Source organism: Nannospalax galili, unplaced genomic scaffold (genome assembly GCF_000622305.1).
Source record: "Nannospalax galili isolate Female #2095 unplaced genomic scaffold, S.galili_v1.0 scaffold300, whole genome shotgun sequence".
Classification (NCBI taxonomy): domain Eukaryota; kingdom Metazoa; phylum Chordata; class Mammalia; order Rodentia; family Spalacidae; genus Nannospalax; species Nannospalax galili.
In genome coordinates, this window is record NW_008347322.1 from 2164647 (window position 1) to 2189908 (window position 25262).

Genomic DNA, 25262 nt, shown 5'->3' on the forward strand with positions numbered 1-25262 from the left:
TTTCTTTATTTCCCAGTGTTTTTTCTTTGTGTTACAAAACTTCCCTCACTATCCTATTTGGATTTTTCATGGATATAATGTTTCCTCTAGTCTTCTTACTGCTTATAATTATAGAGTTCTTTTGAAATTGGTCTTAATTTTATCTACTGACTCCAAATATGGTTTCATGTCTCTTCATCTGCCTTTGGTCTTCTGTCTAGCAAGTGATCTTCACCAACAATGAAGTGATCTGGTCCAGCGGGATCCACCCAGGTAGCAGGTCTGGGTGGTCTCTGACACAAGGTCGACTAGAATGCACAGGAACTTTGCTCTAGAATTCCAGTCCTCATAGATTCCTCAGTCCAGCAAGGGACCCTGGCTTTCCCAGCCTAGGCCTGACTATACCACACAGGCACTTCTAATCCAGGTGAAACTCTCTAGTCTCTTCCTGCTTTGACCTTCCACACCACCCTGGAACCTTAGGGCAGGTACTTGGTCTATGATACCTCCTACACCAGGCCTGTATACAATACCAGGCAATTTTGCTCCAGAACCCAGCCTGTATGACCTCCTGCAAAAGTAAGGGTTCCCTGACTTCACGACTTCACCTCCCATCCCGACATTCCTTAAGGTGACCCACCCGGACTTGAACAGCCTCCTGTACCAGGCCTGCCTACCTTTCCCCAAGAGCCTTGCTGTAGATACCGTACAGCAGCTGACTCTCAGAGAAAGATTAAAGATTGAGCTTTGTGGTCCTCAGTGTCATCCTAGAGAAAAATGACATCTCAGCGCTACTAAGAATTATACCTCTGAACACTGTAAACACTTCCATTGGAAGAAGAAAGGAAACTGAACAAAAGAAAGAGAGACCCAAATAACAACTTACCCCATATGCACAAGTCTGAGCACAGAAACAAAAATTGCACACACACACACACAGACACACAAAACCAAGACATGTCACTTCCAAAAATTACCAATCCCATAATAATGGCTCCTAATGAGAATGACCTGGAAGAATTCCAGACAATGAATTCAAAAGAATGATTATTACTATGTTCAAACAATTCAAAGAGGACATGAATGCATTCCAAGAGAGCAAAGACAAAGAGGTGAATGAAATTAGAAAGCCAATCTGTGGAAGAAAATAAGAAAACTGAAATATGATGGGAATGGAAAGCCGCACAAGTTCACTAAGCCTCACTGGAATGCCTCACCATGAAAACGAATCAACAGAAAACACAGAACCAGAGCTGGAAGACAAATAGAAAAACCAGATCACTCAGCAGAGATCAATGATAAACTTTTAGACAATGAATAGAGTACGGGAAAGGACAGGGACACCATGAAAGTACTTACCGTAGGGACAGGAGACAGGTCGGTGAAACTCCACATGCTGCTCTTCTCGAGGATCTGAGTTTGGTTCCCATCCCCTATATCAGGGGGCTCACAACTGCCTGTAACTTCAGCTCCAGGGGATCTGAATCTCCTCATGGCCTCCATAGATACTGGCACACATATGGCATACATACACAGATCCAAACACATATATGGAAATTAAAATAAATACTAAAAATATTTTTTAAAAGGAAAGACCTAACCTTCAGATTATGGGATACCATAGGTAGAGAAAATCTTTTCAATGAAATCATCAAAAAATGTCCAAACCTAGAGAAAGAGATGTCCATCATGGTGCAAGACGCCTACAGAAGACCCAATAGATGGGACCAGAAAATAAAATTTCCATGACATATTGTAGATAATTCATTAAAAACACAGAATATAAACTGGGCGTGGTGGCACACGTCTTTAATCCCAGCACTCAGGAGGCAGAGACAGGTGGATCTCTGTGAGTTCAAGGCCAGCGTGGTCTACGTAGTGAGTTCCAGGACAGCTGGGGCTACAGGGAGACCCTGTCTCAAAAAAAAAGACAAAATAATAATAATAAATAAATAAATAAATAAGACTATTTAGGCAGTAAGCATCAATCTTTAGAGTAAGGAACAGACCTTTGTGATTTTCAATTTGTTAGTCTGGGAGGCAAAGGTAACAGTTTCTTTTCTGCAGGAGTTCTCAGAACTCACAAAATGAAAATGTGTACTGGGAACCTTCTGGGCGCAGGTTGCCAAAGTCCCCACGCTTGGAACCCTGCTGTTTTCTTGGAAACCTGGAGTTCTATGGAATACATTGTAGCCAAGCCTGTCAAGATTGTCTGAGTACCAAAATAAAGACACACCCAGTTTAAAAGAAAAAAAAAACGAACAGACTGGATGTAATCAGTCCCTTTTAGCTCTCCTTGACAGAAACAGAACACAGTCCTTTCAAATAGAAAACATGCCCCACAAAGAACTTCTGTAAAACAAGATGGAGGGGGCACAGGTGGGCGGGCACCTCCACAGCTGCCTGCCCTTCACACATGACCTCCAAGTGAAACCTCTTCAAGCTCCTGCTGGAAATGTCTGACAAACCCTGCATGTCAGTCAAGAGCACAGCGAGGGGAAGAAAGCAGTGTGTCCTGGCATCAGTGCATGCATCTCCTCTCCACTCCCTCTACCTCATGCTGATCAATGACCTCAAAAATGTCAAAGCCAAAGCTGAGCTCCAGAAGTCCAACCAGGCCCCTCACTCTAGTGAGGAGCACAGCCTGCTCCAGGGCAGCAGTTTGGACAAACACCTACCCGAGCCGTCCGGTCATCGTACTCCTCGTCAGACATCAAGAAATTACAGAGTCCCCTGGTGGGGATGCTGGTGTTCTCTGTGATCCAGGTGTGCAGGTACACTTCTCCCAGGACCCGCTTCATGTGCTCCCTGGTCAGATGCATTTCCACAGCCTCAATCTTTCCTTGGATCTCGAGGAGCTTTTCCTCTATTGGCTCTCGGGTCCCGACATCTCCCACGGCAGTGAGCGAGTCCTCAGGGGGCTCTTCTGGGTCTCCCTCTTTGCCCCTCTCCTGCAGGCCTGCCTTAGTCACCTGCTTGGAAGACGTGCCTTCTTCTTGCTGTTCATCCTCACCATCGCCCATCCCAGGTGAGTCAACCAGTAAGATCTTTGAGTCCTCATGGGTGGGTTTCCATAAGGCTTCTGAAGGGGATTTCTGCATCGACTGATACAAAATCCTCAGGAGGAAAAGCTTAAAGCGCCAAAAGTAGGTGACCCCACTGCTTTCGATCTTTTTTTCCAAAGCTTCGTGTAAAAACTGAGGGATATGTTTCTCTTTTAAAATCTTCCAGCGCACGAGGTCTATCAAGTCTACCTGCTTAAAGAGATTCTGCACAGAAGACTCCAGGAGCTGAGCAGCTGCCTCTTCAAAGGTCTTGAGAGTGACAAACTGGACCTGGTAGTTTTTGTTAACGGGGTGGAGGCCATTGACCATGCCCTCAGTGGTTATGATGGCCAGATACGCGCCACAGGGGCTCACTGCTATGCCGTGAGTCCTCACCGAGCCAAACACATCTGAGAGTTTAATCAGCTGGTGTTCAAACTTCAACGCGACATCTGTGAAAATGGGGATCAGCTGCCTCACCTTCCCGTCGCTGGAACAGGTGTAGACGGTTCCATTCTGCCTGTCTGCTGTCATGGAGACGATGGGCAGCGAGTGAAGGCCTGTGACGTGCGAGTTGTGAACATTCAGACCCGCCTTGGAGATGAGAAGAAGACACCAGAACACATAGGAGCCCCGTGCAGCCACCACGAGGCTGCAGCTGCACTTCTGGTAAGGGTGGTAAAGTGGCACACATTTGATGCTGTGCACAGGCAACTGGTCCATTTCTTTCCACAAGACAACAGGCTGCCTCAGAGTGAAGTAGCCTTTAACTGCTTTGAGATTGACAGGGAGAATTTTTACAGGTCCGAAAGCACTCCCCACGATAAGGCCACTCATTTTCCGATTGCTGTGCTCATACTCCCACCAGAACAAGACACTGGGAGAGCTGATGCCCGACTCAATGGTGTTGCACGAAGAGATGGACTCCTTGCCCACGAACGGCAGCTGGAACTGCCACACAGCAATGTTGCCGTTCTCAAAGAGCACCGCCAGGAGCACACTGCCCACGTCCCGGCACTCGTTGTTGTGCTTGACCTGCTGAGTGGTGCAGATGCCCGACCACTCCATTCTCACTGGGGTCTGCATGCTGTGTCTCCTCTGAAACTCAGCAAAATCCCCAAGATTGCCCTCTGGGGCCTCAGTCTTAGCAAGTCTGTAACTGGTCTCATAAAGACGCTCTCCATAGATTTCAGTCAGATCCACCAGCTGGACCCACTGGAGTCTGTTGAGGTTCACCTGCACAGTCAGGCGATTGTCCATTGTCAGTGCTGCCAAGAGGCACCTGCCGTTGGCATCACACCCCATGGGAGACCAACTAGTGTATTTGAACCCTCGCATTGGGGGCAAGGCCTTCCCCTCGGGGTTGAACATCCTGTCCAACATGAAAGTCTGGCTGATGGTAGGGTCCTTAGAGGAAGCAAACTTCTCCTTGCACTCAGCCACTTCTGTTTTTGAGCCAACCTGAAAATGAGACATAGACAGATAAACATCCATCTGTATCAATTACCTTTCATTAATATACAAAATAATCTTGTACCAATTCTGCTAATCTCTGGTATTATGTGCATTTAAAGGATCAAATAGCCAGGTGTGCTGATGCACACCCTGGGTCCTCTGCAAGTGCAGCTAGTGCTCTTAACTGCTGAGCCATCTCTACAACCCCAGATGCTCGGATTTTTATAATAGCTTTGTGACACAATTGTCAACTTTAGGGTTTTTTTGGAGGGGAGCGAAATTGGAAGATCAAACTCAGGACCTTGTACGTGCTAGGCAAGCGCTCTACCTCTGAGCTACATCCCCAGTCCAACTCCTAACTTCAGGTTCTTTTAAAAAAGTCTTAATCAGTTGTTTGTGGGGCGTGTGTGTGTGTGTGTGTGTGTGTGTGTGTGTGTGTGTGTATGTGTGAGTGAGAGAGAGTTCAGACTCATGTGTGCCATGGTGCTTGTATGGAGCCCAACTTTCAGGAGTTGGTTCTCTTTCCACCTGGTTGGGTCAAGGTCTCTTGCTCCTGCTGTGGCTGTGTTGGCATTCTAGACTAGCTGGCCCACAGGCTTTCAGGTGATTCTCCAGTTTCTGCCTCCCATCTCAATACAGGAGTGTTGGGATTACAGGTTTGAGCCACCACATCAGCTTTTTTCACCTGGGTTCCAAGCTGGCAGGCAAGCAAGTGCTTTGAGCAGAGAGCCGTCTGCACAGGCCAACTTCAGGTTTCAGAATGAAGTTTCTTCAACAACTTAGAGGGAAGCCAACAGCAACTGCTTTGCCTCCTGCTACAAGTGAGATGGCTCCGATCGGACTGCTCTATTTGCAGTTTGGAACATTCCAACCCCTGCTTTTCTAGGTTCATTGCCTGACTTCTCCCTTCTCATCAATCCTACCAGGTCTAATCCTCTGTATGAGGCCTTCTCAGAACAGTCTAGCTTTGCTTCATCTCCCCTTCTAGGTCTGTGATGCCTATCAACTGCCCAGACAGATGACGGCAAACTCTGGAAGGGGCAGTGAGGATAAAGAGATAAATAACAAGTACTCCAGAGTCGCAGAATTATAGCCAGGAAGGTTAAAGCCAAAAAAGAGCAAAGGTCGATCAAAAGATGGTCTGCTACACTGGAAGCAGAAGAGCTCCTGCTGCTGTCTTCAGAGGTGGACGACAGAAAGGAATGCAAGCAGGCCACAGTGGGCATGCCTGTAATCCTGGCATTGGGGAGGCAGAGCCAGGAAAGCAGCCCAGATTAGAGGCCTGGTCTTTATAGCTCATTCCAGGCCAGCCAAGAGTATGCAGTGAGAGCCTGTCTCAGAAAGCCAAAAGGAAAAGAATAGATTTTTTTTTTTTTTTTTTAGAACCTGTCTCTTTTTTTTAAGAACCCGATCTTCAAACTAGAAAGAGAACACAAGGATAAAAAGGAACCCAAGTTCTCTTAATACATGAATACAATAAAAGTGACTTTAAGTTCCCAAGTACTGAAGAGTCATGCTCCGGACACAGGTCTGGAAATACACGTGTAAACTCAGAATCACTACCTGCCTGTACCCTAGGAAAACTTGAGTGACTGCAAATGTGTTGGGTTTAAAAAGACCCTCCAAAGGCTAAGTGCACACAGACTGTTAAACCTAACTAAAAATAAAATTTCCTGGGGCTGGAGACATGGCTTAGAGGTTAAGAGCACTGGCTGCTCTTGCAGAGGACCCGGGTTCGGTTCCCAGCAGCCAAATGGCAGCTCACAATCACCTCCAACTCTAGTTCCAGTAGATCTGACACCCTCTCCTGACCTCCATGGGCAGTGCATGCACATGGTGCACTTATATACATACAGGCAAAACACTCATACACATAAAAAGGATACAATTTCTCAGTGCATCAACAATGAACACTGTGAAACAGCAGAGGTTATTAGAAACTAGCAAGAGGGGCTGGGGAGATGGCTCAGTCAGTGAGACCTTGCCCTGGAAGCACAAGAACTGCATTCAAGCCCCAGAACCCACGTAAAAAGCCAGGTGCAATACAAGCCAGTAATCCTAGGGATGGTAGGACGTGAGGCAGAGCCAGGCAGATTGCTGGAGTCCACTGGCCAGCTAGGAGAGAGTCCAGGCTAATGAGACACCCTGTCTCAAACACACACTGGAAGCTGACTGAGGAATGAGGGTCTTCTTTGACTTCCATACGTACAACATACCCACGTGTAGGTATACAACATACCCACATGTAGGTATACAAGCACACAAATGTGCCTACCCAAAGGATAAATGAACCGATCACACAAATACACCCACCCAAAGGATAGCTGAACTAATCTTACTTTTCTGCTAAAATTTCCAGATAAAATATTAAGTATATAAAGTGAGAAAGATTCTTAAAAAGTTGCTCACCAAATGATTTAAGCTATAAACCACTGAGCCATCTCTCCAGCACCAGCCATCAGCCCTTCTTGAAGTTAGACAAATTTCTTTTTAAAAGTACAACCTTCTGGGGCTGGAGAGATGGCTCAGTGGTTAAAAGCACTGATTGCTCTTGCAGAGGACCCGGGTTCAATTCCCAGAACCCACATAGTGGCTACACACTGTCCTTAACTCCAGTTCCAGGGGAATATGAAGCCCTCTTCTGACCTCTGAGGCATCGCACGACATGGATGTACTCGCATGCAGGCAATACACTCATACATAAAATAAAAAAATAAATAAGTAAAATATTTTTTAAAAAGTAGAACTTTCTAGGGAAGTTGTTAATCCTTATAGACTAGGCTGGCCTCAAACTCACAGAGATCCACCTGCCTCTGCTTCTGGAGTGCTGGGATTAAAGGCATGTGCCACCATGCCTGGCTAATCCTTTATTCTAAACCATACTTTTGAAATAGAATGATTTCATTAGCTGGTTACATTTCACTCCCCAACTCTATCACAGACCTAGTTAACAAATTAAAACAAGCAAAGCACTCAGATCCCCAAGGACCTAACCACTTGCAAGTTTAGTTCCCAGAGTCCTGCCTGAGACTATCATTTAATTGTACACTGCTGGATTTCAAGCTGACTACTAATACCAGTATAAAAGCTAAGAACTCTGTAAGATCCTGACAAATGAAAACTCACTGGACGCTAGTGAGTTTCCTCAGGGTAGGGGACCTGTGATTCCCAAATACAGGCAGCAGTAGCCATAGATACTGTCTTCAGCAGCTGATGCCCAACACAATGAGGTCCACAAACACAACTAGGATGAGGAACTGTGCACAGCCATGCATACACAAAATCAGTAGTCTAATGGGAAGAAAATTGTGACTTTTAGAGGACTTTTTAAAAATGTGTGTCTGCCTGCATGTATGCATGTACATCATATGTGCGCCTGGTGTCCAAAGAAGCCAGGAGAGGGCATCAGACTCCCTCGAACTGGAGTTATAGGCAGTTTAAGTGGGTGCTAGGAGCTGAACCTGGGTCCTCTGTAAGAACAGCAAGTACTCTTACCCACTGAGCATCTCTCCAGCCCTGTAAGTTACTCTTAAGTCACTCTTTTCTTACTTTTCATTCTTTGTCTTTTTGAGACAGGGTCTCCCTGGAGCCCCAGCTGACCTGGAACTCGCTATGTAGATCAGGCTGGCCTCGAACTTACAGAGATCTGCCTGCCTGTCTCCCAAGTGCTGGGATTAAAGGCGTGGGCCACCATGCCTGGCTCACTTTTCATACTTTATATCTTTTGACTTTGTATCATATAATTCCAGTACCCAAGACAGTAACTTACAAATAGATGATGAACAAAGTTTAGCTATATATTTTCCTGAAAGAAACTCAGGCTATAACAGAGTCATAGCGTAAAGGCCTCAAAAAGGCTTAGTACCTTGTAGCTATTTAGCTGTGCTACGCACTAAAATTGCCACCTGGGTTTCAACTTATTATTTGAGGTGAAGCAACGACCAACTGGATAGCACTGAGTAGATTTAAGCCTTCAGGGACCATCAATACATAGGGTCAAAGGCTGGGCGTGGTGGTGCAGGCCTTTAATCCCAGCACTTGGGAGACAGAGGCAGGTGGATCTCTGTGGGTTCAAGTCTAGTCTGGTCTATATACTGAGTTCCAGGCCATATGTGTGTGTGTGTACACACACACACATACACACAGAGACCAAAAGATTTGATTGATTTCTTTATGTCTGAAGGCCTCTTCATGTAAGCTCTTTATCAATTAGAGGACTATACAAGGATTTCTTGTTACTATTTAAACACTGTGACAAATGTCAAATGTGGCAAAAAGACAGTCAATTTTTTATCAGAATTTTAACACTGCCTTCAAATCCACATACAACCTACTTTTCCTGCATACCTGTGCAGTGGCATTGTCTTCTTAATCCCAGCAGTTATTTACATATGTTAGAGCTAGCAATGATGCAGTAATGCTATGTAATGTTTTGTATATGTATTAAATTTATTCCTCCTACCTGTTTTACAGGTAGGTCTATCTTGTGCAAAGCCCAGTCTCTCACTCCCATGTTATCCTGAGTGAAACAATCATTTACTAACCTCTAGCCCAGCAGACTCCTACACCTAAACTACACCAGGCCATCCTACCCTTGTGAACCTGAAATGGCACCTAAAGAGCCTCCAGGGTCAACTTCCCAGTTCCCAACTAGCCTCATTGAGTTTCTCAGACTCTAGAAGGGATTCTTGGCTCCCTGGTGATCTAGCAATACCTAAGCAACAGTCACAGCTATTCAAGGTGTATGTGCATGAGCTGGATGCCTCACTCTTGGCACCTGGATGGGCTTCCTTTTCTTAGGAAGCTCCAGATTCACCACCAGGTGACCTTCCCTTACGTAAGTGCCCCCTCTTGCAAGCCTTTCTTTCACTCAATTCTTTCTGCTAAAGCAATCCATCTTGACACACGCACACACTTTCCCTAGCTGGCTGGTGCAGGAAATCCTTGGAAAAAATAAGTTCTTTTCCAGCACAGGATGCAACTTTCAAAATACCTTTCTTCTGCTTCCCAGTCCATGCATCAATTCCACAGCACGGCCAGCATCTACCTCATCCATGTCTAGTGGATGCATGGGTGTGCTGACACACACCTGTGAGCCTGTCCACCCAGCACGGAGGAGGCAGAGGCAGGATTGTCTATACTCTAGTTTACCTCATTCAACATTGCATTTGAAGTTTGCATCAAGTATGTTAAAAGAGAACAACTGGGGCTGCCTACAGCTGAAGATGTGAATTTGGAATGGCTGTCTAATAGTGGAATTTGGAAACTTTCCTTTCCAATAAACATACCACTACCTGGGTATATGGCGTTTCAGCACTCATTACTAGACTGCTCAGGACTTGCCAAAGAAGGTAAGCTCCCTGAGGGCAGGGGCTGGTCTCCACACTGCTTTATTTCCATATCTACCCTGACAAATCATGTACTGCATATGCATATACATATTTCTAAGCTATGAAGATGAACAACATTGCTCACTACTTTTAAAAACAGAGTTTGACAGTGGTAATATTAATACAGCGAAACTTTAGAAACTCTTTAGTTTCCAGTTAAACTTATATGAAGCCGAAGACACTAAACTTACAGAGAGCACTTCAAGTCTCCATGGGTATTATTTTTCATCCCATGTCCCAAAGATTTTTAAAAGTCAGTAAAGAAAATGTAAGAGTACAAGCCAATGTGTATCTATCTGCCCAAGGTGAGACTCAGGGACCATTCACAACGGGACCGTCAAACAGGTAAGACTGTGAAACAGACCAGTTTTTCTTCTCCAAGCAGAAGTGGCGCGAGAGGAAAGCGCAGGCAGTACAGTATAAACAAAGCCAGCAGCCAAGGGCCTCCGGGAGCAGGCCCTGGACAATGGGAGCATCGGTAGAGGCACGTCTGGGGTTGGGTCACCTGGGGGTGGAGTCTCAGAGTGCACCAGAGTCATCAGTGCTAGCTGCCCACCAGACACAAGGGGAGAAGGGAGGGACAGCGGAACAAGGGTTGGGGGGCGGTTAGGACGTGCAAGGCGGAGGTGGGGGTTTCTGCTAAACAATGCAACAAGCTGCAAGGCTTCTTTTGGAGCTGGGGCAACGCTGGTCCCTGATGCTCCCCAAGAACATGGGTTTGGGGGGCTCTTAGGCTGTGCATGGGGGAGGGGGTGTCTGCTAACTGAACAGTGCAACAGCTGCAAGGCTGTTTTGGAGCTGGGGCGCTGGTCCCCATGCTCCCCAAGAACATGGGTTTGGGAGGCTCTTAGGCTGTGCATGGGGGACAGGGATGCCTGCTAAACAGTGCAACAGCTGCAAGGCCGTTTTGGAGCTGGGGCGGCGCAGGTCCCCATTGCTCCCCAGGAGATGGATGCGCAGGCAATCCCAGAACCAGGCGCTGCAGGCCGCGCTTTCCGAGGCGGGTGAGGCGACCCCGCGCCGGCAGCTGCACTTTACCTTGAGCAGGCAGCTGTTGAGAGGCGCGGGCACCGAGGTGCGGTGGATCACTAGATCCTGGCCTGGGTTGTGCACATCGCAGATCAGCTCCAGCACGGCGATGCTGCGAGCAGTGGACACCGACACGCGATGGTCCTCCGACCAGGCCAGCGGCTCCAGGCCGCTCACGGCGTACTGCAGCTTCACGGCCGGCTCCCGCCGGGTCACCATCAGGCGGAACGACGCGCTGGGCCCGGGGGCCGCATCCTCCGCCTCCGCCGGCTCCTTCCCGCCGCCCTCGCCCTCCTCCTCCGCGGACGGCGCTGGCCCATCAGCCGCGGGCCCCACGCGGGCCTCCTCGGCCGCGCTCATCGTCGCCGGGGCGCAGAGGTCGGGTCCCCGCGCGCGCCGAGCCCCCTCCGTCTTCCCCCGGCGGCCTCCAGTTCCACGGCGCCGCCCCCGGCGCCCTGCGCGGCAGTTGGCTCCGCTCAGGCCGCGAGCGCCGCCGAGCCAGGAAGGACCCCGCGTTGCTAGGCGACGCCGCCCTGCCAGGTGGCCGCGCAGCTGCCTGTCTGGAAAGCGCTCTCCGGGCGGGTCGTGCGCCGCCACTTCCGGTTTCCGAACCGCTCGGGGCTTCTAGGCCCCAGCCGCGCGAAGACTCCGAGGGCGGGTGCGCGCGGCCCCTCTTCCCCTACCGGAAGCGGCGGCGGCCTGGGAGTCCTTGCGTGCCCCCTCGTGCTGCTCCCGCTCCCGGCGGACTCCGCATGGCTGCCGCCTGCGGCTCGCTCCCTGATGGGCCTCGCAGGACCTGCTCCGGGCGGCCGCACGCACAGGCGTGGACGGTGAGTTCCGACCGCGGCCCGCTGGGCTGCGGGAGCCGGGAAACCTGAGTGTCGGCGGGCGAGGCGAGAACGTGGGGCCGGTGGGAGGATTGTAGGGTGCGGGAGCTGGGTGAGCGTCTGGAGTAGTGGGAGGACTAGTCGGGAGGGTAAGGATCGGAGGACTAGTCAGGATTAGAGGCTGTGGGAGCCAGATGAGGTCCTGGGACTAGTTGGAGGACTAGTCGGAGGGTAAGGATTGGAGACTGTCCCATACAAGTTATAAAGTTGATGCTCGGATGGGAGTACTGTCAGGACTTAACTTTCTAAGCCAGCTCCTCTAAGGAGGACTTAACTTTCTAAGCCAGCTCCTCTAAGGAGGGTCAATTCTGTTGGGAATGAGGATTGGAATCTAGCTATTTCTTTGAAGAGCTTTTATTTATTTTTCAAATAATTTATTTTTATGTGTATGAGTGTATTGCCTACATGTATGTAAATGCACCCGTGTCTTTCAGTGTCTTTAGAGGCCAGAAGAACGTGTTGGTCTTAACCGCTGACCCGTCTCTTCAGCCCCTTTGAATAGCTTTTTTTGGTTTTTCTGAGACAGGGTCTCCCTGTAGCCTTAGCTGGTCTGCACTGCTATGTAGACCAGGCTGGCCTTGAACTCAGAGAAATGCCTGCCTCTGCCTCCTGAGTGCTGAGACTAAAGGCCTGTGCCACCACTCCCTGCTCACTGCAGACAAATCTATTGGAGAAGTAGATGGACAAGCTTTGGGAGTGGTGGGGGTGGAGGCAGAGGTTTGTAGTGGGTTAGACGCCAGATGCCAGCTTTGCAACACACTAGTCATATGACCTTGGGGGAGTTCCAGTTTCTTTGATCCTCACTTTTCCTAAATGGAAACAGTAACTTCTGGTTAATAGGAAATGATTGTGAGGCCCCCAATGAGATAATAATAACTATGTATTGTTTGGCCCTTCAAAGTAGCTACTAAGTAATTTAAAAAAAAAGTGTTGTTGTGTTGTTTTCTGGGGAGTAGATAGCCACGTCAAGTCAGTGAGGTGCTTGTTTGTATAGAGAGCCAGGTAGACCTGGGGCTGCAGCTTGGTGGTAGAATGCTCGTTTCCCATGTGCAAGACTCTGAGTTCATCCCTAGCTATGAAAGGAGGCAAAGAAAATTCCAAAATCGTATTGATTGATCTGAGCACATACACATCAATTATTTGGTTTATAAGTGCTTAATCCAATGTCTCAAAAGGATTGGTTAAGAGGTAAAATCAACTGGTGAGCAGCTTGGGGTAAAGGCGCATGCTGCTAACTAAGCCTTACAGCCCGAGTTCGATCCCCAGAAGCCACATAAAGGTGAAAGGAGAGAACTGAACTGACTCCACCAAGTTGTCTACGACTTCCACATGTACATCTCCCCAAAATGAATGTTGTTTTTCAAACAGGCAATAGAGGCACCTATAGAAGCTTTACCTGTATCTGCGCTTTGGTTTGTGTTTCCAGTGGTAGATGTGCGAAGCAGATTTGCCAGGAGCCAGGACTTAGGATAGGTTGCTAGTAGACTGGATGTGGAAGAGTCTGGACAGCTTTCATCAAGTTGCTCTGTCTTTGTTTTTTTTTGGTCTTTTTGAGACAGCGTCTTGTTGTAGCCCCAGCTGGCCTGGAACTTGCTATGTAGACCAGGCTGGCCTTGAACTCACAGAGATCTATCTGCCTCTGCCTCCCAAGTGCTGGGATTAAAGGCATGTGCCACCATGCCCGGCAAGTTGCTCTGTCTTAACACTGCGAAGTTTTTCTAAGATGTTTTCTACTTGTTAAAGTAATACAGATTCATTTTAGAAAATTTAGAAAAATAAAGCTTGAGCTGTAATTGCCGCACCCTAAAATAATTCACGTATTTTGGCCTTTCTAGAAAACAGTCTTTCTAGAAAACAATCCAACTGTACTTGGTATTCTCTGACCAAATTGGATGCAGTTCATAAGTTGTTACAGTGCTATCCTCAGGGCAAGTATGTTGCAGTGTGTACGGCCTCCGACTGGCAAGGTGGGCAGAGCTGTGTGGAAGCCTTCCTATAAGTCCTTGCAGGTGTCTCTGCTATAGCCTGACAGCATGGGAAGCCTGCTTCACTTTGAGCACTTGCTTTATTTGTGTGTGTGTTTGTGACAGGGCCTCACTCTGTAGCCCAGGTGGCCCAGAACTCACTTTGTAGCCAGGCTGGCCTAAAACTCAGCCTTGGTCCCCTGGGTGCTCGGATTCTAGGTATGGGACGCCACGCCAGCTTCTGAGTGTTTGCTTTTTGAGAGACAGTGACATGGTAGCGAAGGGTGACAGGACGCTCAGCTATCTAAAGCATGTGTACTGCTTAAAATATTTAGTCCAAAGAAGGGGGAAGGGAAGCTAGATGGACTGCTGTGCAGGTGCCGCAGAAGCTTGTTCTGTGTTGCCGTCGCTGCACAGCGTTCTTCATTCTGGTACCTGGATGCTCAGGGGGGCAGGTCTTGTCTGTCTGGTCGAAAGGTTTCCTGAACCCAGGACTGGCCTGGAGCAGAGTAACTTGCATCCTGAGATGGAGGAAGTGTGTTGGTAGATGTTGGTAGAGGCTGCAGGGCCAGCTCAAGAAAGCTGTGTGGTGGGGTGCCTGTCAGAGTGTGTGAGTCAGGTGAAGGGTACAAATCTCATGCTGTCTTGTAAATGATTCAACAGACCGAAACCTGGCTTCATCTTTCTTTACTCTGAAATTTTATAAACTTGGGAACTTTGCAAAAACAAAGTTTTAAAGTGAAGTAGGGCTATGCTTACTTTATTAATATTTAAGATTTGAAATTGTATTTATTGAATTTCCATCACCTGGACCATCAAAAACTTCTTTGGAGAAGAATTACCACAGCCAGGAAAAGAGACTCATTACTTGTTTTGGAAGGTTGATTGGAAGCTAAAGCCAGCCAGTGTGTAAATACAAGTCATTATTTCAAACAAAGAGGAAATAATGAATTCCAAAACTCCTGAATCGAGCACTAGGTACTTGAGGGAAGCCCTCCCGTGTCCTTGGGCAGACTGGAAGAAAGGCCAAGGACATAGAAGAATCAGGTGTTTCTTCTACGGGAGGTTTAGACACCATGCATTTAATCACATTCATGTTCTGGAACTAAGGTATAGGAGAGCAATGCCTAGTGGCAAATCGTCAGTGATCAGCAATCAGGCAGGGACTCGAAAGGTGAAGAGGGTTGGGATAATATGATGGGAGTGATAGATGGAGCTGCGTTCTCATGTGGAGGGGGAGCAGAGAGTAGGAATTGTCTGCAGACCATCTGAATCCAGAGGAGCAGTTTGAGGGGAGAGAATGACAGATCCAGACTAGGGCAAGACAGTGGTAACAGTTTCTGCTTCCCGGGCACAAGCTGAGTGAGACTTACCCCATGTCTTTGCAGTTTCACCTTAATGTGCCTTGTTGGTAAATGAAAAGATTCATTTCCCCCGGCCCCTCGGTCCTCACACAGATGAACTCCACGGACCCCCTGCACACACATTGCAGAGGTTCCTGCCTCCCTTAGGATAGACTGAATTGGTTAATGTCAGTTGGAAAACGCTTCCCTCTTCCTCATCCTCATCCTTATCTTGGGAGACTTAACAGTTAAGGTGGATGGAAAGGTCTTGTAGATGAATGAACTCAGATTTTGTCCTCTGGCCCCGTCTCGGAAAAAGCCAAAGAAAGATTGCAAACGCTAAACTATGGCTTGGCATATGGCGTAGTGCTCTCCGCAGGAAGAAAGGCAATTCCGTGGGCAGTCAGGCTTCACTCTGAGGGCCGTCTTCATGGACTAATGCACCTCTTCTCCACCTTTTCTTTGGGGAACATTGCAGCAAGCAAAGGCTACCAAGAGAAAGCACCCAGTGTCCGGTGAGGCTCCACCAGCCAAACGGAGGCATGGAGCATCCTCTCTCTCAGCCAAGAAAACCAGTAGCAAAGAGACTCAGAGGACGTATAAAGGGAGCGCACACAAAACGCTTTCTCCGAAGAAATTTTTGGATGGTCCAGGCAGTGGAAAGCGAGAGGAGAAACCATGCATCAAAACTTCATCGCTGTTCAAAAACAACCCTGAGATCCCAGAACTCCACAGGTGTGTTGAGACGCAGGTGCCCTTGGGGGATGAGCGGAGTCAAATGTGCTGCCTTTTCCTTTGCCGCCTTGGCACTGATGCCCACTTTTGTCTGTCCTCCGCAGACCTGTGGTGAAGCAGGCGAGGGAACAAGTGTTCGCTCCAGAGGCGTTCCATGAGCTGGGCCTCCACCCGCATCTAGTGAGTATCATGCAGCACCCCATGGGGTCCTTTGTGCTTGTTCAGTCTCTGCTCCTCGTTATCCAAGTGGGTGTGGGTGTCGGGTCATTCTCCTGGGACAGACCAGGGTGCTGAGATCCCTTCCCCAGTGCTTTTCTCTCTGTAAATGGAATGGACTTTCCCTCACCCAGTGCAGTTCAAGTTCAGGACTGCAGTTATTGGGCTTAAAGCAGCGGCTGATCCCTGGACCATGGCAGATGTCTCAGTGGCCGTAGGAAAGGGAACTAAGCTGGCTTCTTAGTTAAGGGGAGTGCACATTCTCAGAGAATGAAAAAGGCTGCTACAGGCACATTGCTATAAGTCGGTGGACACCTTCCTTCCAAGCCCATTTGTTTCAACACTGCATGACTTTCCTTGGAGTGCGACAAAGGAGAGCAGCGTGTACAGACTTCTGAAAGCTTCGATTCCCTTTGCAGGACGTGTAGCCTGCCCATTCCTCTTCAGGGGGGCACATAGGGTTGCTTCTCAGCCTTCGTCCTTTGGATGGTTGTGTTAGATGTTTCATTGTGAAGTATGTCCTGTGCATTGTTAGATGTTTAATAGCATCCTAGGCTACCACAATCTAGGAACCCAGCTGTATCAACCAAAAATTTCTCCAGATAATATGGGGTAAAGGGCAGAATTGCCCTCAACTGAGAATACGGGGTTGGCGGAACTTAATCATGGTAATCACTGGTAACAGCATTTTCTCTTTTCTGTCATTGAGTATATTTGCATAAAGTTGACAAGTGCTTCTCGTTCATCTTCTCTTAGATTTCTACTATAAATACAGTGTTGAGACTGTCCAGCATGACCAGGTAAGAACCTCAGGCCGTTCTTGATGCTCTTAGAGTTTCTGTGAATGTAGCCAGGGGAAATCCAGATTGTAGATGGAGGACAGGGCACATTTGTGTCTTGGTGCTGGAAAGACTGTCCGTTACACAGAAGGCTTGACAGAATGCTTAGCCTCTGGAGCGCTCTGCCTGCTTATTGGGCAGACTGGGTTTTCCTTCCTCTTCGGTGCTCAGGTCTCACATGTAAGAAATAGCTGGTTGTCTGCTGCTGTTGTTGGAGCTTCCCTGAAAATAATTTGGCCCAAAATACAGGATTTGATTATGCCATTTCTTACTGGTAAGAGTGAAGTCAACCAAAAAGACAGGAATAAATGTTTGCTCGGGTCCCATGGAATGTTGGGAAGGTATTTTAAATGTTTACTGCATCAGAGACCCTTGCAGGATAGAAGTTTAGAAGTAAAAAGCGGGAGGAGTCAGCGCTCTGAGTTCAGATTCACTTCGTAAGTTAAAGAGTGTGGACGAGTCAGGGGTCCCAGGTTTTCCATTCTGTTTTGCTTTCTTCTTTTTTGAGACAGTCTCATAGCCCCGTCCGCTAACTTACCTGCCTCTTGCCTTGGCTTCCCCAGGGCTGGGATGACAGACGTGTGCCACCATGCCTGGCCTCGCGTGCCACCATGCCTGGCCTTGCTTATTTTATTTGTCGTTTTTTGGGTTCTGGCTTTGTACATGTAGACACTTGAATCGATGTCTCTGGGAGAGTGCTGCTGCTGACTGGATAGATCACCTGCAGCCTCCTTCTGCTTTTCTGCATGGAAATCATGTGTGTGTGTGTGTGTCCCAAAGTGTACATTACAGAAGGCCAGAGTGGGTGTAGTAGAACTTCTGGAGTAACTCTAATTTGTTGCTATTTCTGTCTAATTTTTTTTGAAAATTTGCTTAATGTGGCGGCCACCCCTGGCTGGCTTCCCGACTTTCTGCAAAGCTCCAGGAATTTAAAGAGACTTTACCCTGATCATCAGAATCTTCTCAGCAGTTTGACTGCATGTAGGGAACTTTGAGTGGGCAGTGGGTTGGCAAAGCCAAGCATGGGCCATACACCATGCCACCTGTGCCTCTGCCCGCATGCAGGAGGAGCTGTTGTAAAGATGAGGTGTGTTCTCTTTTGGGTGCCCCAGCGTTCAGAAGCAGAGCATCCCGGTGCTGCTGGAAGGCAGAGATGCCCTTGTGCGGTCCCAGACAGGCTCAGGTCAGTCGCCCTTTACTCTCTGCCCATGGCCTGTGGCACTGAGCCCATGGTGATGTGCAGGCTCTTCAGGGGGGTGTCTGTGATAGTGATGGCTGCTTTGTTTTGTCTGAGGAGGGGTGGCTGTGGTCATTAGTGACGAGGAAGTATTAGTTGTTGGCTCCTGCTACTTCCTAGGTGCCTATTTGAGGGTTTGGGTGTCCATGACCTTAGTGGCCCATCTTCACTCTGGTTAGGGGTGACTATTTTCTTTGGTATGAAAGCAGTTCTGACTGGACCACAGGCACCATCTCAGGGAGATGTCATCCTGGACTGCTCTCTGACCTGCTTTGCCCTCTTGCCAACTTAGGTTGAGCGGAAGCCTCTGTCCTCCCAAGCTTTCTCTGTCTTCAGAGACTTGGGTTCCGGCTCTGCACACTAGCACTGCAGAAGCTGTTTAACCGTGACTGCAGCTGGTTCTGGAGCAGCCATTTGCCAGCTTCCCCAGACGACCATCAGGCCGAGCCTTGGTCTAATTTGAAAGGAGCTGAATCTTCAGGGGTTTTTGAATGACAGTGCGGGCACCATGGCAGACAGGTGATGCACCTTCCTCCTCTCTTGGAAACTGGATATGCAGTTTACCTTCGCCCACATTTAGTATCATCCAAGAAAGCAAAGTTGGTCTCCATCTTAACTGATTTTTCACTCTTGTAAAAGGTAAAACTCTGGCCTACTGCATCCCTGTGGTCCAGTCTCTTCAAGGACTGAAGTCAAAAATACAGGTGAGCATAAGACATCTGCTGTCATCATTGTGCCCAGGCTGCTGTCCCGCTGGACCCTAGTGGTGACATTAGCACTGGGAAGGTCTGTGTTCACGTAGCATTGTTCTGTCTTCCTGTGAGGTAAACACAGCTGTGCCAAGAGTGAAGTAGAAGAGGCTTGCCACAGTCACCACGGCAGGTGCAGGGCAGGCTGCCAGATGTGGTGAATGCTGTCCACCTTACCCTCTTGAGTCTCTTACCACCTGCTCACCAAATTACAGATGTTAATATCCCAGTTTAAAAAAAAGAAACAGGATTAGGCGTGGTGGCTCACGCCTTTGATCCCAGCACTTGGGAGGCAGAGGCAGGCGGATCTCTGGGAGATTGAGGCCAGTCTGATCTACATAGTGAGTTCTAGGTCAGCCAGGGCTACAGGGAGACCCTGTCTCAAAAAAAAAAAAAAAAAAGCCGGGGGGGTGCTAAATTGCTGTTTGTGAGTTTGAACAAGTGTCCTCAGTGTTAGATAAAGAATTGCACCCTATGGCTTCGGTTTAATAAATGATGCTCTCAGTGTGTACAGTTGGTTGTATATCATATTAGAAAGATACCAACAGATTGTACCAGCAGATTGTGAGTTTTTCTTTTCTTTCTTTGGTCTTTTGAGGAAGGGTCTCATGTAGCCCAGGCTGGCCTTGAACTCCTGATCCTCTAGCGTCCACTTTCCAAGTACTGCAGTGACTGGCATGCACCACCGTGGCAGGCTCAGCATAATAGTGGTTTTCTCTGAGTTGGATATTTTCTAAGGCTAAATGACTTTTCCCTCTTTAACTGCTTTACAGAGAGCTAGTTCATGTAAAGTACTTAGTGGTTGTCCCTGGTACACTGTCAGAGAAGAATGACTGTAACTTAACGTGTGTTGACAGTTTCATCCTGTACACTCTAGAGCTTCGGGCCAGTAAAGGGTTTTTTTCTTCATGCTGGTTTGTAGTTTGGGAATGTTTGCACTGAATCCCACAGTGGTAGCCCAGCTCTCGTGTCATAGACTGTGAACTGGGAGCAAGTGATCAGATGGCTTTCACAGCAGGCAGACCTGTGGGAGGCTCTGTTCAATCTCTGGTTTGAGTGGTGGTTTTGTTTGTTTTATTTCAAGTACTGAGGCTGAGTCAGGCTCTGTGCATGTTGAGTGCACGCTCTGTCGTGTTACTCCACACACCCCTATACCCCTCCTGCCCTGAGTGTAAAACTGGGAAGATCATTCCCTCCTCTCTGCATGGGTTAGGTTAGGACAGGATAAAGTGAGCTGCACATGTGACATACTGAGACCTGGCGCCTGGATTTGGGCACTGGCTACTAGTTGTCATCAACACTGTCATGTGGCCCCTTCAAAGGGCAATGATTGGCTTTGATGATGGTATTCATAACCATTAACAACAAGCTGAGTAGTTTCCTATGTTGGCTTGGGTATTTTTTTAATATCACTTAGACCAAAGATTGAAATGTACTGTAGAAACGGTTTTCCAAACTGGACATGGTGACGCATGCCTGTAATCCCAACACTTAGGAGGCATGGGCTCAGGATGGTGAGTTAGAAGGTAACTTGGCCCGCATAATCAGACCCTGTCTCAAAAAAACAGAAAAGTGTTTCATAAGACCTTTTATAAGCCACAATTTAATCCACTTGTTTCAAGTCATACTCAGTCCAGTCCCTGGAAGTTTATTATAAAATAATGTGACCCCCCCCAAATTTCCTGGGAGCAGGAGTCAATTCTGGGTCTTGCGTGTTTGCCCAGTGCTGTGGGGGTGGGGCGGGACCGCTGCTGTGAAGTCCGCTCTCCTCCAGCTCTCTTGGCACTCTTGCTTCACATGCTCTTCCCTTCAAGGAATTGGTTTTCTTTCTTCTTGTCTGTGTAGTACCACCTTTTGAAATGTCAGGCTCTCCTAACGTCATGCAGTGGCACATTAATTCTGTTGTACCAGCATGTTTACCGTTCCTTGCCTGGGCTCCAGTGTAGTCTCACAAAGTTGGTGTTGAGTATAGACTACTCCAGCATTCAAATTCTAAATCCTCCTCTCCTCGTGGGTAAATGTTTCCAGTGCAAAACATGAAAGCCATACTCTAATTGAATTTGCAGCTGAGCTCGCCCTTAGCTTCTTCATCGTCAGTGGTTGGTTTGTTCAGCCATACCATCTCTGAGCCCTAGATATGCAAGGGACTGGTGACTTAGGGCCGTCACCAGATTTCTTTGGTTTCTTTTATTAGTAGTATTGTTTAGACACAACATACCTGAAAAAAATGAACAGTCGAAGAATAACAAGAATATGGAGTGGGAACTAAGCCAGTGTCTCCTCCCTTGAAGCTCCTCCTGATGTATGGTGTGGTTTATTTGTCGTGTGTGTGTGTGTGTGTGTGTGTGTGTGTGTGTGTGTGTAGAACAGGGTGTCAGATCTCCTGGAACTGGAGTTAAAATCAGTTGTGAGCTGCCTGATGTGGATGCTATAAACCTGCCAGTCCCCTGCAAGAGCAGCCAGTGCTCTTCTCCTCTGAGCCATCTTTGTGTTGTGTTGTTTTTGATACAAGGCTGTGGCCCAGGCTGACCTCAAGCTTGGACTCTTCCTGCCTCGGCTTCCTGTGTGTTGGGACTACTGCTGTGCTGTCTTTGCGCCTGTTCGGTGGGTGATTTCTTACTTGTACAGCTTTTAGTCTCTGCCTGTTCCTTTTGCTGTTTGTTTGCTTTTCTTTAAGGCAGGGGTCCTGTGAAGCTCAAACACGCCTCAGTTTGAACTGGCCATAGATGGCCTCGAACTTCTGCTCCTCCCTCCATTTCCCAAGTGCTGGGATTACAGGAATGTACCATGATACTTGACTGCCCTATTCTCTTTACTTATTTATTTTTATTTTATGTGTATGCGTAAGTGCATTGTGCGTAAGTGCACCTGTGTCATGCAGTGTCCGAAGAGAACAGAGGGGGCCGTCAGATTCCCTTGACCTGGAGTTATAGACGGTGGGTGCTGGGATTTGAACCCTAGTCTTCTGCAAGAACAGCCAGTGCTCTTAACCGCTGCACCATCTCTCCAGGCCCTGTCCTGTTCTTTTTAATGATTGCTCAATATTCCTTTGTATATGTGTGTCATACATAACTGAGCCATTTCCATATTTGTTGGAGTGTACAGAGTATCTCCTCTCTCACTGCAAACAGACAATTATAAATGATGTAGAGTTGGTGAAATAGTCTCAACTTCTTTACTGACATGTGTATGTGTGGGAAAAGTTCCTGAAAGTGGAGCTTGTGGTTTTATTTTGGTAGCTAATGCTGATCCGTGAAGGGGTTTTAGCAGTGTGCGTGCCACCGGGGTGTGTCTGTCCGAGCCCTCACCCGCATGCCGGCAGCTTTCTGTGCAATGCCGTTTGTCGGTGTTCCTCTGAAGGTTCAGAGGTGCTGTGCTGTCTGTAAAAACGGCATCTTCGTTTTACTTTCTTTCCCTCCGAGGTCTTAGGAGGGACCCGTCTTTTCCCAGTTGATGTGCAGTGGCCCCTGTTTTCCCGTCTGTGTATCTGATTCTGCCACCCACTCTTGCTCCTGTAACCTCTGTACACCGGCACGCTTGTAACTACTGTAGCTTTAAACTATTCTAACGTCTGGTGTGTTTTTCACAAATGTCTTGGTTATTTTTACACTTTAAAAAAATACTTTAAAATCAGCTCACATGGTTATCTTCACATGCGTGTCCTGTGGCAGTTTGTTAGAACTGCGTTACATTATGAGCTGACTTAGGGAGCATGAACTGTGCTGAATCTTCTCCGAAAACAGCGAATCTCCATCTTGGGTTTTTTTCAGGTTTTATTTTATGCCCCTCAGGCATCTTAATTTTTTTTTCATATGGATTTTGTTCCTTTTTCTTTTAAAAAAATTATCTATGTTTTTGTCTTTTTGAGACAGGGTCTCCCTGTAGCCCCAGCTGTCCTGCAATTCACTATGTAGACCAGGCTGGCCTCGAACTCACAAAGATCCACCTGCCTCTGCCTCCCAAGTGCTGGGATTAAAGGTGTGCGCCACCATGCCCGGCTTTATTTATTTATTTTTAATTATTTTTATTTTATGCATATGAGTGTATCATCTGCATGTGTGTAAGTCACCTGTGTCGTGAGGTCAGAAAAGGGTGCAGGATCCCCTGGAACTGGAGTTAGAGAGGTTGTTAGCTGCCATGCTGGGAATTGAACTGGGTCTTCTGCAAGAGCAGTCAGTGCTCTTAACTGCTGAGCCAACTCTCCAGCCCATTATTTTTTTATTTTATGTGTATATTGCCTGCATGTATATAAGTATACCTGTGTCATGCAGTGCCTACAGAAGTCAGAAGAGGGCATCAGATCCCCTGGAACTGGAGTTATGGATGGTTGTTAGCTGCCATGTGAGTGCTGGGAACCAAACCCAGGTCCTCTGCAAGAGCAGCCAGTGCTCTTAACTGCCAAGCCCCCTCTCCCCGCCGCTGCCCCCCCCCCGTCCCCCCCGCGTTTTTTTTTTTTTTTTTTTTTTAACAATGTTTTGTGGTGTAGCTCAGGCCCGTCACAGACTCAAGATTCCCCTGCCTAAGCCTCTTTAAGTCCTGGGATTGTAGGCGTGAGCCATCATGCCTGGTAGATTTTGTACTTTTTTTGTTTGTAAAGGTTTTTGTTTGTATGTTGTTTTTGAGGCAAGGTCTCATGTAGCCCAAGAGCCTCAGTTCCTGACCCTCCTGCCTGAGCCCACACCTGGAGCTGTACTTATGGCATTTCCCTCCTTTGTCAACAGCGCGGTGACGGCCCCTACGCTCTGGTTCTAGTGCCAACTAGAGAGGTAAGCAGCTTCCTTGCAGCAGAAAGCTTCCGTACATGTGGACTTCAGTACTCTCACCGTCTTCCTCCCTTTGAACAGACCACTGAGCCTCCTTCGCTTTCCTGAGGATCATCTTGCTGCATCCTTTTAAGGAGAAAAGTTTAAGTGCTCTGAAAAATCACAAGCTCAGTATGAAGAAGCATTTTTCCATTGTTTAAAAAACTAATGATACTGGAATTTCTGTACCTTTAGAAGGGATGAAAAGAATTGCATTTTTATATTTTAAAAAAATTTAAGTAATTCAGAAATAGTTGGCTCTAAAAATACCCCCCCCTTTTAAAAAGGAACTACTGTGATTAAAATTCTTACCCATGACAGCCAAGCGTCTTAGTACGTCCTTCTTTCATGGAGACATTTCTGTCTGATCTTTGTGATTTGTCCAGAGATACTTCAGATTAAGTGTGTTTCCCTTATCAGATGCTGGTTGCTTCTAGAGAGCTTGTGGGAAATGGAAGTGTCCAGCCAGCCCTTCATACAGCCTGTCCTGCCCTGTCTGTTCTGCCCCAGGGAGGAGCACATGTGGAGGCCATGTAAATTTTTTCAGCAGCTGAATTGCTGTTTCCCTAGAATGCTTCATACATACTAAACCCGTGGAAGCCATGTGTGTCCTTGGATAACAAGCCTCTGTAGAGGCTGAGTGGTGGTTCGTGGTTGTACCTACATTAGTTTTCACATTTCCAGTGGAAACTGGTCTTGCTGGTTTTCTTTTGTAAACTTGGGAACGACCACCTGCCAGTCTTGGGACGCCCTGGCACAGCCTTAAGCTGTAGCATGTCACCCTAAAGGAGGGTTCCCGAAGGCTAGCCTGTTGTACCACTGTTCTACCTGATGCTTCCTCCTTCCTCTTTCTAAGGAGAGCCAAGTTCAAGTTGACTTGGTTTCATTGTGTTCCTCTTGCACCATAGACTTGAGCTTCTCTGTGACATTTTGGGAATTTGAGCCAGCAGAGGGAGCACAGAACACTATTTTTTACGTGTCTAAGAACTAGCTCTGATGTCTTTACCCTCCCTCATTCCCCAAGCTGATAGGTTTCAAAACCAGTTTCAGAAAAAGGGTGTTTTCAGAGTAGATTCTCAGGGGGGGATTACTTTTTCTCTTGCCTTGACTTGAGGTCCAAGTTTGCATCCTTAGTTTTGATTCTTTTCTCTACAAAAAGGAAGCAGGAGACCCTGCTCATTGTCTCTAACTTTTACTCTTTCCAGTTGGCCCTACAGAGCTTTGACACTGTCCAGAAACTGCTTAAGGTAAGCTGCATTGTGAGATGAGTGCCGCCGTTCCCTTTCTGACATTCTGAGGAGAGATTCGTGTGGTATAGCATTGTCAAGGAAGAGGAATGATTCTCCTCCTTCGCAGCACGCCTCTGACTTCTCTAGGGATAGTTTGTAGGTTTCTACTGGTGAAAACGTTTGTTAACAGTTTATTTCTAGCTTAGCTGAATTACAAGTGCTTCCTGAAGGTTCAAGTCCTGCATTTTGTTCACCCTCCTCTGTGGCAAGCTGAGTACAGATTCACAGGTGCAGCCTTCCTTCAGGTCACCCAAGGGAAAGCAGTACAAACTGTATGCAGGGTTTGAGAAAGAGAGAGGTTGCA

The 25262-nt window shown here is 47.6% G+C and overlaps 2 protein-coding genes across 3 annotated transcripts in view; one reads left to right on the forward strand and one right to left on the reverse strand.

The window, feature by feature from the left end:
- The window catches only part of Gtf3c4 (general transcription factor IIIC subunit 4), a 30835-nt gene extending 19376 nt beyond the window's left edge, over window positions 1-11459 (reverse strand). The window contains exons 1-2 of one of the 2 annotated variants that reach the window (XM_008843953.3): window positions 10907-11459; window positions 2658-4484 (exon numbers count right to left, since the gene is read on the reverse strand). In XM_008843953.3, the coding sequence (XP_008842175.1) occupies window positions 2658-4484; window positions 10907-11257 (2178 nt within the window). In that variant the 5' untranslated portion in view covers window positions 11258-11459. The remainder of the gene's footprint in view (window positions 1-2657; window positions 4485-10906) is intronic. The other variant, XM_008843954.3, reaches the window with a different exon arrangement.
- Window positions 11460-11592: 133 nt separating this feature from the next.
- Window positions 11593-25262, forward strand: part of Ddx31 (DEAD-box helicase 31) — a 69776-nt gene continuing 56106 nt past the window's right edge. The window contains exons 1-8 of the mRNA XM_008843955.3: window positions 11593-11727; window positions 15570-15826; window positions 15931-16006; window positions 16799-16842; window positions 17994-18064; window positions 18758-18822; window positions 23589-23633; window positions 24875-24916. Coding sequence (XP_008842177.1) covers window positions 11650-11727; window positions 15570-15826; window positions 15931-16006; window positions 16799-16842; window positions 17994-18064; window positions 18758-18822; window positions 23589-23633; window positions 24875-24916 — 678 coding nt within the window. The 5' untranslated portion in view covers window positions 11593-11649. The remainder of the gene's footprint in view (window positions 11728-15569; window positions 15827-15930; window positions 16007-16798; window positions 16843-17993; window positions 18065-18757; window positions 18823-23588; window positions 23634-24874; window positions 24917-25262) is intronic.